Source organism: Diabrotica undecimpunctata, chromosome 8 (assembly GCF_040954645.1).
Source record: "Diabrotica undecimpunctata isolate CICGRU chromosome 8, icDiaUnde3, whole genome shotgun sequence".
Classification (NCBI taxonomy): domain Eukaryota; kingdom Metazoa; phylum Arthropoda; class Insecta; order Coleoptera; family Chrysomelidae; genus Diabrotica; species Diabrotica undecimpunctata.
In genome coordinates, this window is record NC_092810.1 from 62,994,876 (window position 1) to 63,010,344 (window position 15,469).

Here is a 15,469-nt window from a genome sequence, read left to right on the forward strand (position 1 = left end):
ACCTAACATAATACCTGCCCAAGCCTGATTTTTATTATACTTATAAAAAAAAGTTATTTTTAATAATTTTTAATTAATTATATTCAAAACAAAATTATCTCAGGCACACCTCGTTTCTCATAATTTTGTTAACATACTGAATTACATATCAAATAATTTTTAGTCATTAAAAATAACGGTGCAGTTCTATATTATATCGGATCCTAATACTAATCCAGTAAAATAAGGCATAAAAGGGGGCAAACCTCGGAATGAAAGATAATAAGCTGAAAATTTGCATACGTCTTTATTTTGATGTTATAAAACTTACCTCAAAAGTCTCATATAATCACGTGTCCGCGACTTAAGATATTAAAGGTCAAAGGTCACGAAAATGAGTTTTCTGCAAATATCTCGTTTCCCTTACACTTTATGACATTTAAGGTGGTAAGAAAAATTGTAGAATGGAAAATTCTCTTCAATTTTTATCTCAAGTACTTTTATGTACCTTCAACCCTTCTTAAGATAGAGCGAAAAGAGTGGGGGACCGCTTACCTGAAGGGACAAAAACTTCCGTCATTGTAGGAGAAGATATTGATTTGCTAGTTATCTTGATAGGACGAGCTCAATCACATCAACAAGAAATTTTTTTTTTAAAAATTGGTAAGGGTAATGCGGAGACAAAATTATATTCATCGAAAAGTTTTGATAAATACCCTCATTCTAAGAAACACATCTTATTTTTACACGCGTTTAGTGGATGTGATACGACTTCTGCGATTTATAGGAAAGGTAAAATATCGATAAAAAATGTTCGAAAAAAATCACCATTTACATCAGTCACCTCAACTATTTCAACAAAAAAACTGCTCTGTACAAGAATTATTTTAAAATGGAGTACGTATTTTCTTAGCAGCGTATAATGCTCCAACATCAGAAGACGATATAGACTCTTTTCGATACACCCAGTTCATCAAATCAACAAGACTCAACAAACCAGTGCAGCAGCTGGTCAGCATATCATTCGTGTCTATTATCATATTATCAGACCCAAATTTGGTTGGGAAATGATTTAGAACCCCAAGAATTCGGCTGGGTAATGCAAAATGAATTTCTGGAACCAATAACAACATTATTACCGCCAGCACCAGAAGAACTGCTGAATACAATATTTTGCAATTGCAAGAAAAGTTGTGGTTCTAATTGCGGATGCAGGAAATCAGGATTGCAATGTACTTTAATTTGTGGGCAGTGTAATGGACAATCATGTCTAAACGCTTCATCAACTTCAGATGATTTCAATGAAGAAAGTGAATATGCACCTGATATTCTTGAATATTTTTATTCTGATACTTTAATAAACGAGAATGATGATGATGAATCCGATATTGAGCAGTCAGAGGAAGAAGAAGAAGAAGAAGAAGAAGACGATGAAGAAGAAAATTAATACAAAAATATTAACCATACATAATAAAAGAATATACAGTAGACTCCCTCTATAACGAGAACTGAAATGACAGACTAATTACCTCGTTATAAGCCGATCTCGTTATATCAGACAATCATAATACTGTGCATACATATGAATCTGTAGTTTTCTAAACCATTAACTTCCTATAGTGAAGCCATTCGGAGCAATATAAGATGCTAATAAATATTGTTTGAATGGCGTTTTTGAAAAAAAGTTATTTACTTTTATTGTCAATGAAATATATTGAAACATAAAAGAGTTGTTTACTTTTATTATCAATGATATACGTTAAAACAAAAAAGCTGTACTTATATTTTTTTCCAACTACATAATGTATAAATCGTATTTTCAAGGATAACATAAACTATTGCTTCCGCAATTTTAAGAACTCTGTTATTTTTAACTGCTTTAAATGGTCTAGTATCATTCTATCATATATTTTCTAAAGATGTGAAACAGTTGTATTTATTCATTGTAAAGAAGTTTATTGCGGGCTGCAGTTAAGTTTATTGAGGGGCTGTTTGAAAAGGTATTTATTTATAGCCACGACCGGACTAAAAACGTAAAAAACACGTTTTTGGATCTTATTTTCTCTCGTTATAACCAAATTTGCCTCGCTATAGACGGTTATAGTTCAATAGAAATTTCACGGGACATCTAATGTATCTCGTTATAAGCGAAACCTCGTAATAACCGTGTTCGTTATAGAGGGAGTATACTGTATATTATATTTGTAACTTTAATAAATCGATTATTGGATTAATAAATAAATATATAATTTAAAAAAATAATAAATATGATTTTTTCAGTATTTAATTAAATATAAAAATAATTATTGTTGAATTCTGCACTTGATGATGATGATGATGAATCCGATATTGAGCAGTCAGAGGAAGAAGAAGAAGAAGAAGACGATGAAGAAGAAAATTAATACAAAAATATTAACCATACATAATAAATCTTGATTTTTAACGGGAAATTTAAATAACACTACACCGTCTTTTCTCGATAGATTACAATTTTTATACACACAACGTGTCGTTGTAATTTTAGAGGAATTCATTTTTCACCAAACAAATAAATCGAACACAAACAAATTACGAAACAAATTCAAAATGCACAGTTTGCAAGTATGATTATGTTAAGGAATTAAAGTGGGAGACCAATATTTACGTTGAGCATTAAGGGGAAATATTATGAAGAGAAGAAATCTTTTATGATTAACCGTAGTGTAATTTTCTCTCCCGAAAATAGATGGCGAAAGTGTTTTTGAGAACAGAAAAGTTGCTACGTTTAATTTGTGTACGGCTGCGGATCTATAGGGACTATATTTTCTTTCTATTTAATGTACCTAAAACTGCGTAGAGAAGAGTTATTTAACAATTTTTGCGAAAAAATTGAAAAAATAGCCCTAAAGTGGTGTGAGTGGCGAACTTTAAAAAATCGTATCTCGAATACAGTATATCCTAAAAACTTTTACTGAATGTCGTTTTGAAGAGGAAGAATAAAAGCTCTTTTCTGTAAAGCAATGCTTATAACTTTATCCTCTTGGAAAAAAGTTATGGGACAAAAAAGAAAAATTGCGTTTGCTTCTGTTTTTTTTTTGCTTCGTCTTTTGAATACATTTTGTTAAAAAAAATTATTTTTGACTTTAAAAGGTAACATTTCGATACACAATTTAATTTTGAACAACTTTTCTGTAGATGTATTTGTATAAAAACTGCATAGAATTCACCCAAAATCACACTAATGCATACGGACAAATTCACCCCTTTCTCAAAAACGCACCCCTTTAAATGGTAGCACTCCGCAGTTTCTTTATATTTGGGGGTTTATTGATCATATGAAATAATAAAACCCCTTTAATGTTGTAGTTCCTTTCTTAAGTACATAATGAATAGCATATATCATCTGGCTTGCATGAGAACATGACAGCCAAAATTTTCTGAAGCTGTACATTTTAGCTTCACTGACCTTATTATTGTATATGGTAAGTTTCTCGATGTAGTTTAACTAATCTCCGTTATACTTGACCCTGTTAAAAATGAGGATAGATATATGTCCAAAAATAACTGGAATACTGCCAAATATATAGAATATTGCCTAAATATAAATATGATTCATTAGTGGAGTCACAAAAAAGAACAAAATTAAGAATGAATATATTAGACGAAGTCTAGGGGTGGCGTCTAGTCTTGAATACTTAGGCCACCTGATGAGAGGACAAAAGTACACATTCCCTCAAAATATAATGCAAGAAAAAATCCAAGGACGCAGAAATCCAGGCAGTACAAGAATGTTCTGGATGAGAAATTTAAGAGAGTGGTTTGGCTGTACCACTTACGAATTATTCAAAACAGCGGTAAATAAAATTAGAATCGCCCTAATGATATCCAATCTCCGATAGGAGAGGCATTCAAAGAAGAAGAAGGGGTGGCGTCAATTGTTGCCAAAATAAGAGAGCATAGGTTAAGATGGTTTGATCATTTAACGTCGAGATTTTAATCACTCAATACGAAGAATTGCTGATCAGCGGATTCCTGGAAAGAGTAGAAGAGGTAAACCAAAATAGACCTGGGGGAGACGCTTAGGCAGGATATGTCGGTAAAGAGAATTATTGGAATTAATATGACCCAAAATATAGGGATAAGGGCAAAAATAAAAATGATGATGATGAAGAATGTGATGTTATTCTTATAATTAATTTTAATTAAAAAATACTTTACCTTTTTCTTCTAATGTTTCAGTTAGTCCTTGAGAAATAACTAAATTATGATAAGCTCCTTTCATATCCATTAGTTCAGTATGTGTGCCCATTTCTAAAACCTTTCCTTCGTTGATTACCACGATTTTACTTGCTTGTCGTATAGTTGATAGCCTATGTGCAACTATTATTATTGTACAGGTCCCTCGTATCTTAAAAATATTTTTATAAATTAACATATTTACATCATATAAAAAAGTATAATTATATTAAATTTAATACAATGTGTTAGTAGTTCCCCTCACTTTTGTAAACCATAAAACCTAAGCATCAGCATCAATGATAGTAGGATAGTACAGCTACAGTGTGTTTCATCAATCGTTCCAATCTACTGCCAATATTTGACAATTTGCTGTGGTAATTTTGTTCGCATTCTCTCTTTTCACTATGCTTCTACCTAACTCTTTTCGCTACTACCTACTCTTATTTTAAACATGTAGCGATGATACGTGTGGGAGTGTATTTATTATAGATATCAAAGCTATATCACTTTTTGCTAATGCTATTATTCAAGTGTTTATCTTACTTTCGTTCTTTTCTTTCGTTGGGATGATTAGCAGGTTTTATAAATAGTCCATGCTTGGTACCAGTCTGTCGTACATACACCGTTAGGGGCGTTAGGTTAATTTTTTGGTTCAATTCGTCTATTTTTAGGTTTGGACCTCAACCTGAACAAACTTTCAAATATTCATCAGTTACTTTTTCCAGTAATCTCAGATCTTTTTGTACATCACTATTCAGCAAAAGAACGAATTTAGTCGTACTTGTTAAGTTTCTGATATAAACCTAGATCTTACCACTAGTTTTTTAAATCTTAAATTTTATTGGTATACTCAACAGAAAGCTTTTAAATAGTTAGCAAGTCTTTGAACGAAAAAGTCTTCTTTCGAGTCTCGAAAAAATATAGATTCTCTTTGGTAATGCTGCTATTATTGTATTTACTTCTTGGTTGAACTTAAAATTAGAGCAGCGTTTTAAAAATATCCAGTGCTATGCTGTCAGGAGGATGAATCGTACTCTCTTTCTCTCTCTCTCTCTCTCTCTCCATAAGTCTACAGCGCAAATCGAGCCTTGGACTCCTCCAAACTATGTCTCCAACCTTGCCGGTTTTGCACCGATCTTATCCAGATTCTCACGTCTAGCAAATTTTGCGCGGCCGCTGCCACTTCATCCTCCTACCTTTTCTGTGGCCTTTCTTTTGATTTTGCGCCATGCGTTTTACTATCAAAGGCTCGGTGACTCTTTGAACAGTTGGTAGAGTTCATGGTTGTACCTAAAAGTCTCCGAAAGTAAAGGCTTAAGCAAGATATCTATTCACGAAAACGAGTCGTACTCACTTCGCTGTAAGTGATCTAGTGAATCGATGACTCAAGCCCTGGCCAGAGAACTATAAAGCTAACGTAGTAGTATATAAATCAGTATAACGTATAACTGTCTTTCTCAGAAACTACAGTACTTGTGGTATGTAGGCTACTCTTCGCTTTTGTATTTGTTAGCTCGTAACAAGAGGATCATAAATGGACACCTTTGTTTTATCGTTAAATTTTTTGCCAAATGACTAATTGGTAGCCGACATGATATAAAACGATCAATATCGGTCATGGAACTAGAAGAATGATCTTTAAGAGCATTTTAAGTGTGTTAGGCATCAGACTTACCGCTGCATTCTCCAGCGCTTTTCTTTTTTGGGAGACAAATAAATAATGAGGTCAACCATTTTTTGGGCATGCCACCTGATTGATAAATTTCATTAAATAGTTTTACCAGGACATCCATGTACTCATGCTCTATTATCCTGCTAACGATACCGATAGGCAGTTAATCAGGGCCCATAGCTTTTTTATTGTGTGTGCTCTTCAATGCTTACAGTTTTTCTTCCTTTATAATTTCTTCACTTATCGTCAGTCGTTATAATGGTTTTCTTATCTTATCTAAAGAGTTGTGTTGTGGTTTATTTTTTTTGCAATTCCGTCATTTCTTTAACCTTTTTATGTAGGTAAAATAAATTGTATTCATTCTGAAAATCTTTTATCTTCGAGACTCTTGGGATGTTGGTGAGATAGGTTCTAGGATAGATAATTGTGTAAGGTTAAGATGAAGTGTCGGGAAACGACAACGATCAGCTGCTCCATTTAGTCGCCTTTTACGACAAGTAGATCCTCGTTGTTCACATAATTTAAAGTGTATATTGTATAATCGTTTATGAAAACGTACGTATACATATTTTAACCTTAGTATAAGCGGCTGGAGGATGCTCTGCATTGAAAATTAATCTAATACCGTCTTTCTGCCTTAGATCTTTACTGGTTTTAAGTACTACAAACTAAATTTACTAAAAATGTTTGCCGTGATGAACGGCATGTCAAATTATTGATTCCCTTGTCGACTCATTTATCAATCTGCCTGCTTTACAAGTTTTAGAAAGCACAGTGCTAAAAATTTGAATTAAGTTTCGCAAAGTAGGGAATCTTAGGATATTTATTGTTGTAGGGTTACAAATGTTTGACTGCCACATTTAAATAGTTCTGCGGGAAGGTTATCTCCTCTGCTGACTTGTTTCTGGATAGAAACTGAATTGCTTTATCCATTTCTTCCAAAGTTGGTAAAGTTAGTAGCTAGTCTCCTCCTGTTCCAGTGCTATATCATCACTTATAGCTCTACTATCCCCATTAAGTAGCATATTAAAGTTTTCCTGCCACCTTTTCAGTGCTTCTACCTTGTCGTTCAAAAGAATTCCACTATGAGCCTTGACTTGGTTCGCTTGTGGCTTGAAAACTTTTCTTTTTGTGTTAACTTGTTTGTAAAGTTTTCTGTGTTCGTGTTCTTTTTTTAATATTTCCATGTGTTCAAACTCTCTATTATTTGTTGCCGCTTTTTTTGTTTGTGCGTTTGTTTTTATTATATTCTTTTTACTCGATATTCTTCAACATTGCTCCTAGTCCTTCTGTTGATCATTTTCATTTTTTGTTGCATATGTTACATTTGATGGCAGCTGGAGCATATTATGTTCAAATTCTTCTGGATATTTCCGGTCCCTGTCCATAGTATCTCCTGTATAGCTGTTATGTCCATATTATAGTGCGCGGCATAAGTTAGGGATATTGCCAAAATAATGGTAATGATACTACATTCTTCATTCATTATTTGTAAGTAAACAATTAAGAATTATTAGTTTTTAAACAACATGAAAATTTGAGACCTTATAAAGAGAATCAGACAAAAAACACATTCCAAGTATTAACAAATCACCTTTACAGCCATTTGAAAATGACCTTTGTTCCCTCAAACAGGGTAAACAAATATAATTTTTTAAAAACTACTTGACCGATTATGCTAATCTTTCGTAACCGTAGTAACTACATAAAAACTCACATTATGAAATGTGATTTAAACGTTTGTATTCTTTATTTTAATAATTATAAACAAATGAAAAACATGCTTACTTTCGGGTTTAATTTGCAATAATTTTTTTGTTTTTAAACATTTTTTAATTTAGAAAATCTCATTTTAAAGAGCAAGTATTTTCAAGAAAGTCGTCTCATGAAAGTTTTTAACGAGAATGCGTAGTTTTTTTTACAATATTGAAATGAACGAAAAAAGTTGCTGTTTTGTTGCTTAAATGTCATGATGCAGTAAAAGTTTCGATAACCACGAGATAATAAGTATTTTTTATTGACGTCCCCTAGATATTACGGTTAAAAAATACCGCCCAGTAAATTTTCGATTTTTTAAGTGATTTTTCGGCTTCGTTTCATGGTGTAATAAACTATAACCAGCTTATAATATTTAATTTAAATATTTATTTCTTTGAATAAAAAAACAAAAAATTATTGTTTGTTGTTGATGTAGATAAGTGACTTAATTGATTTATACAGTTGTACAATGGTTATATTATTGTTTATTTAATATTTAGCTATAGCCCTAACTTATGCCTCGCAGTTTATATATGTTAAGAGTATCTAAGGGTCATCTCATCGCTCCTGCAGAGTACAATGTTCTTAGACTCGAAGGACCAGCAATTCTTCTGTTGAGATTACCATATCTTAGTCTGTTTTAGTTCGCGGGTGATATTTTATTTCTCACCTACCAGCCGGTCTTAAAACCGGTTAGGGCGTCCCCCTATCCACCACCTACGGACGCGTCCGATGGGAGACTGACAACTCCACACGGAGTTCATTACACATAGAATATATATATATATATATATATATATATATATATATATATATATATATATATATATACATATAGTTCAGCTCAACAGGCCTCAAAGGCCTAAGGCTTCAACGGTTTTCTTCCATTTCTTTCTATCTTGTGCTAAGTTTTTCCAATCTTGTACCCGCAGCGACTTCAGATCTTCTTTTGCCGATTCCAGCCATTTTCTTCGGGGGCGGCCTCTTTTTCTTTTTGTACCAGCCTCCGTGTTTATTAATTCATTGGGAACTCTTCCTTCCTTCATTCTTGCTATATGTCCGAGCCATCTTAATCTTTGAATTTTAGCGAGTCTTGTTATTTTTGGTTGGTTATATATTTGCATTATTTCTTCAATCGTTCTTCTTCGCCAGATGTTCCCCTCTTTTACACCTCCGTATATCCTTCTAAGAATTTTTCGTTCCAATCTATCTAATTTTACTTCCATATCTTTATTTAGTGTTCAGATCTCGCTAGCATAGAGAACTGTAGGTCGGACAACTGTTGTATATATTCGTTTTTTTGCTGTTCTGGATATTATCTTCGACTTCAGTATCTTAGTCAGGCTCCCAGCACTCTTACTACCTTTGGCCATTCTTTTTATGATTTCTTGGTTCTCTTCGTTCCTATTTGTTAGTGTCACTCCCAAGTAATCGAATTGGCTAACAACTTCAAAGTTATATTCTTTACTTGGGCTTTGTATCTTAAAGGGCTGTCCTAGATAATTTTTCTGCAGATTAAGATTTCTCTTAATTCTGCAGGTCTCCTTGTTATTAAGGTAACATCATCTGCATATGCTACGCATTGATGCCTGTGATGATATATTGTGCCTCTAGTGTAGATTTTACATTCTCCTAAAATCTTCTCTAAGATCAAATTGAAAAAATCTGTTGATAACGGGTCACCTTGTCGCAGACCTCTATTGGTGATAAAGCTATCCGAAACCCGTCCTTCTAACACGACTTTACTTTTAGTATCATTGAGTATGCATTTTGTCAGTCTTACTATTTTTGGTGGAAATTAAAAATATTCTAGTGCTTCATATACTTTATTTCTTTTTATAGTACCATATGCGTGTCTAAAATCAATAAACAGCATGTGTAATGTTAGGTTGAATAGCTAAAATTTGTTTCATTGTAAAAATTTGGTCTATTACCGATCTGTTTGCTCTGAAACCTGCTTGATATTCACCTAGACAATTTTCAACTTTTGTTTTAATTTTATTTCTAATTGATATGGCCAGAATCTTATACACTGTATCTTGTAGAGCTATTCCGCTGTAATTTTTACATTCTGTAACGTCTCCTTTTTTATGCACTGGACATAAGATTGCTTCTTTCCACTGATTGGGTACTTTTTCTTTGATCCACACTCCGCGTATTAACTCAGCGATTTCTTCTTGCACCATTTCGCCACCTTCTTTTAGAAACTCAGCAATGATTGAATTTTCACCAGGTGCTTTGTTGTTTTTTAAGTTTTTTATGATCTCTATAATTTCTTCCTTGGTAGGTACTTCTTCATTTACATCTGGGTCCCTTACTTCTTCATGTTGTAGTTGCAATTGTTCTCTTTCATCTTAGTCGTCCGTGCATAATATGTTTTCGAAATAATTGGCCCACCTTCTTAATTTTTCATCTGTTCCACCTAACAGATTCCCCTCTTCATCTTTATAATATCTTGATGTGGTTTTGTACTGGGTTTTATTATACACATAGAATGAACATCCTAATTCTTGATAAAAAGACACTCATTTTATTCACTAATTTACAGAAGAGCATTCTAGTGAACTTTAGGTTTTTAACTTCTTTCTTGCTTTCTAAAATTATCTGACAATATTCTTGATTTTGATGTTTTTAATTTAGCAAATTAATAAAATCAAAAGAAAATCATATGAAAACATACTTACTGAATCTAAAGCGTCCTGTATTTCTGCCTCACTTGTCGTATCTAGAGCTGAAGTGGCTTCATCTAGAAGTAAAAACTCAGGAGTTCGTACTAGAGCTCTAGCTATAGCTATCTTTTGTTTCTGACCACCAGATAATTGAGTTCCTCGTTCTCCCAGAACCGTTTGATAACCTCGCGGCAAAGTCTGTATAAAAGCGTGGATATCAGCTTTTTTCGCTGCATTCTCTATTTCCTGTTGAGTAGCGTTTAGTTTTCCATATCTTATGTTTTCGGCGATGGTAGTGGAAAATAAATCTGGCTCTTGACTTACAACGGAAATCTTTTGTTTGAGCCAGTCCAAATTTAGCTCCTTAATATTTGTACCATTTATCTTTATCTGAAATAGATAATTTTTATAAATATTTATAAAAAAAATTTTACAGTTATGAAAAATGTGTTCAATATATTTAATCAGAATCATCCAGATTTGCTAAGTATCTTATAAGGATCTGTGTTTAAAACGGATTCAGTTTATAGAACTTAAAGATGTTAGCCGTAAAAGAAGTAGCTCATTTTATATCAAACAATGTAAATTTAAACATTTAAGAATATCAGGTAAAGGAATTATTAATTTCACGACAAATTATCAATAGGACCACATGTACTACAGTTGTACCTGCTTATTGGAATTGTTAATAATAGTACATACTATTTACATTCTGTGTATGTACATACCTATATACTTACATGTATAATATTGTTTTAGGTCTTTTTATGTCCATAATATAGTAGCGTAACTAGTAATTATTTTATTAAAAAACTAAATTACATTATATGTGAATGCATACACTAATAAATGAAATGTATGCAATATATGGATATGTGCATATTTATTTATTAAAATACATACAACAGAATTACTTAATTACAAATATTCTTTCTTAAAAAATAATCGGCAATCTTAGCCTGATTTTTTTTTGTTACATAAAATATTAGTCACTTCTTGATCTAAATTATAATCTTCTCTCCATATTTGGACATAGGCCTCTCTCAACTCCTTCTATCGGTCTCTATCCTGAGCAACATATTTCCAATTTGTTCCGGCTATTCTTTTAATATCATCAACCCATCTCATCTGTGGTCTTCCTCTTGGTCGTTCACTTTCGTAAGGTCTCCAATGTTGTATTGTAGTATTCCAACGTTGGTCTTTTTGTCTAGCAATGTGGCTCAAGAAGCTCCATTTAAGTTTGGCAATTTTTGTTGCTATGTCCTCTACTTTTGTTTTGGATCTTACCCGGTCGTTCCTCTTTTTATCTGACAGTTGTATACCTAACATTGCTCTTTCCATTGTTCTTTCTGTTGTGGCTAGTTTATTCATGTTTGCATTGGTTGAACATTTTGCTCCTCAAGTATTGGGGTATTTTGCGGTTCTTAAGTATCCAACTAAGTTTTCCAAATCTTGCCCATGCTAGTCTTGCTCTTCTAGTAATTTTCGGACTTTGGTTCTCTTTGTCTAGTCTCAGGATTTGGCCTAGGTAGATATATTCCTGGATTTGTTTTATCTCACTGCCATTTATAGTTATACGTCTGGGTTCATCTGTGTTTGTCATTAATTATTACTAATTATTACTTAATTATAATAATTAAAAATAAAGTGACATTGGATTGGCCCTACAGAAAACTTCTTTTAATATAACAAGTGGTTAAGACTTGCCGATTGGATGGAATTGTTACGGAATCGGAAAACTCTTTGTCTTTTGTCTCATCTGTGACTTTAATATGGAATTGGATGGTTTCATTACTTAGCTGTAGATCTTCAGTATCTTCAAAAACAGATAAATTATCATCCAAAAAAACAAATCTAGAAAAATAGTTTTTGCCTCTTTGAAAAACTTGATAAAACATTTTTTTATGCTATTTTCAGATGTATTATGTCAACTTTTGTTCATAATATGAATAGCAGAGAGAACTAAAATTTTTGTTGCCTATTATTGGAACTAGCTAATGAACTTGCCATATTATTGGAATTTGCTATTATTTATCGTACAACTTGTTATCTATAATTTTTCTTAAAAGCAGAAATTATTCCTTTATCCAACTGTTGAATAAGTTAATTTGTTTTGGCGGCAAGAAGTGGATTCTTACATTATTCAACCTCACATCAGGTTTATGGACAGAGCAGTTATGAACAAATAACTACTAGATTTACGTTCTAAATAGAACGTTCTATTGTTTCTGTTATTTTCTTGTCGAAGTCAATAAGCCATTCTTTAAATAGGACTGTTGTAATCCAAGAATTTTTATTGAAACTGTATTTTGCGGGCAATTATTTTACGCATTTAAAACACCTTGGACTTTTTGATTCTCCAATAATAAAAAGTGACAATTTATGGCTTCCATCGGAATTAGCAAAACACATAATCACCAATCTGTTCTTTAAAACTTTTCCGCCTACGCTTTCCGCTGGTTAATAATTTTTAATTAATAAAGGTAACACATCTGTTATGTGTTTTGTGATGTATTTACATCGGCATATTTTGCTCCTAAAATAATTTTTTTAAAAGACACTTAAGAACGATTTTTCCATCTGAAGAATGATCCATTTGTCGCTTTGAAGTTCGCGTTACCCAAATTTTTGGCTATTTCTTTAGCTTTTTCTTTTAAAACTGGACCGCTGATAGAATTATTTCGGGCCCCTTTCCTCAGTAAACCACTCGGCTAATGCCTGTTCGACGTCTGAATCTTTCCCACTGCGTTTTCGTTTTTGGGTTGATTTTGAATTAGCTCATCAATCCTTGTCATCAATTTTAAAAGTGTGCTCACCTAAGTTTGTGAAATTCCAAACTTTTTGGCAATTTCGATTTGACTGCACTTGGATAATTTCGCATATTCAATTATATTACCTTTTTCTTTTAAAGTAATATCCTTTGTCTACGAATTTAAGGACGCCATTATTACCACAGTATTACCATAGAAGAATAATAAACACGACAGTTTCAACCTCCACAAAAAACTTAAATATACCTGCTGAATTTGAAACTGAAAAATGCTTACGCACTTAAAAAAGTGCAAAGGGAAAACGTACTTAAAACAGCAGACGGAAAAATTGGTGATCACGTACAACAGGGTAAAGAATGGGAGATATACATCAGTGATCTTTTTTACGATGCTTCTCGAGAAAATGCTACACATATACATACTACCTGTGATAACCAGTTAGACAAAGGCCACCAAAAGCAATACAACAAGCAAAACATAATAAAGCACCTGGATCAGATCAAATCCCCGCTGAAGTACTTAAACTTTTTGACGAGGAAAACATTACCTACTTACTTAACCACTTTCTTTAAGAAAATTTACTACGAAGGAAAAATACCAGATGATTTATTGGAGTCACTGTTTATAACATTACCAAAGAAAAGCAGTCACACCAAATGCAGCAACTTTAGACTATTCAGTTTGATGAGCCACACACTTAAGATAATTTTACGAATTATACACAACCGAGTATTCCTTCTGTGTGAAAGTAGAATGGGTAATAAGCAATTTGGACTTGGAAATGTTCTAGAAACTAAAGAGGCACTATTTTGTATTCGTGTTTCCTTACAAAAAATTCTGAGTTCCGAAAGAATGTTTATGTTTGTTTCATCGACTTCGAGAAGGCATTCGACAGTGTACAACACACATGTATGACAAAATCATATATGACAAACATTTATGACATATATGTATGACAAAATCAATCAATGTATTTTACATATTGTTTTTAAAAAAGCATAGAGTAGGGTAGAGTGCTTCAAGAATGCGCACTTAATGTTTAATCAAGTGTAAAATCCAAACCTTTTTTAAGTTTTTTTACGTTTTATTTAAGCCTGTTGATACATAAACAAAAAAATCAATTATAATTTGCGAACTAAGCATTATGACTTTAATAGAAAAGGTGAAACTAAAAAAAAGTGCTTTTGCATACTCTTATAAACCCGCTTTTTAAAAGTACGCATTTAGGATTGTAAGATTGCGCACGTAATTTTATGAACATAGGTCACATTTATAAGACCCAAAACCTGCGTAGGCACTGCACTTTTCATGCCACCATTCAGCACATGATATGCACTTAATCCAGTCTTAGGTTCTTTAAATGTTTCGTTGCACCCTGGACAGCTCCAAATTTTCTTATGAGGCGTTGTTTTTGGCTTTGTGAAAACAGTTTTTTCATTTTTCTGTATCTTCTCTGCCGGTCTAAGGTTTAGTTCTCTGCAAGTCTGGCGCTTGCGGTGGTGGTAGGTTATCGCCAACATCCAGTTTAAGTTTGTATTGCGGCTTTTTTTTCTCATTTTCTTTAATTAGTTGGTCCTTATATGGAGAGCTGGTGATAATTTCCGAATTTTTACTTCTGCGATTTCTGGAATTAACCACAATTGATTTAGGGAACGGAGAAATGGTTGTTAATTTAATATAGCTTGATGATGTTCCAGGAGTGTTTGTTAAATCAAATGTTTTTTTTCTTGAGCTATATCAACTCTTTCTTCCAAAGTTATTGCAGATGTGTTGGAAACCAGATCTGTAAGCTGAGGGGTATTGTTTCTGATCTATAAAATCCTTCTCGTACAATCGGGTTCAGATGTAGGTATTTTGTTGATTATGGCCTCTCTTTAATTAATATGAATATTTTCCTTAGTAGTGGAATTCTCAAGAACAATAGTTGGACTGTCAAGAACATTGGGAGTATTGTCAGAGGTTGATTTAGACATTTGATGTGGTTGAATATCGATTTCAGACGTAGAGTTTTTAGCGACTCCTGATTGTACGTTAAACGCTTCTAGTTCCGTAGTTACTGCAGCTGTACCAGGTTCTTCTCGTTTTATGACAAAAATAACCATGAAGTCAGCGTCAGTAAATATGCCATTATTAAAGGGACATATTCCTGTCACTTTAAAACCTTCAATTGCATTCGTTATAGTAGCAGCTTTAAAGTACGCAGGAGCAAATATTGGAGCAATTTGGTAAACCGTCTAATTACGCGCCCTGGATGGTTCGTCAGCCATTTTTCATATTCGTTGGAATAAAACTTTTTTAGCGAACTAAAAAAACATCTGTCAAGTGGCTGCATACGGTGACTACTATGAGGAGAAAGTGTTAATGCGATAATGTTATATTGTCGAAAAAAAAAATCAATTGCT

At 32.9% G+C, this 15,469-nt stretch overlaps 1 protein-coding gene across 1 annotated transcript in view; it reads right to left on the reverse strand.

Moving 5' to 3' along the window:
• The window catches only part of LOC140447629 (ATP-dependent translocase ABCB1-like), a 127,022-nt gene that overhangs the window by 39,343 nt on the left and 72,210 nt on the right, over positions 1-15,469 (reverse strand). The window contains exons 9-10 of the mRNA XM_072540386.1: positions 10,312-10,686; positions 4,177-4,366 (exon numbers count right to left, since the gene is read on the reverse strand). Of these exons, the coding sequence (XP_072396487.1) occupies positions 4,177-4,366; positions 10,312-10,686 (565 nt within the window). The remainder of the gene's footprint in view (positions 1-4,176; positions 4,367-10,311; positions 10,687-15,469) is intronic.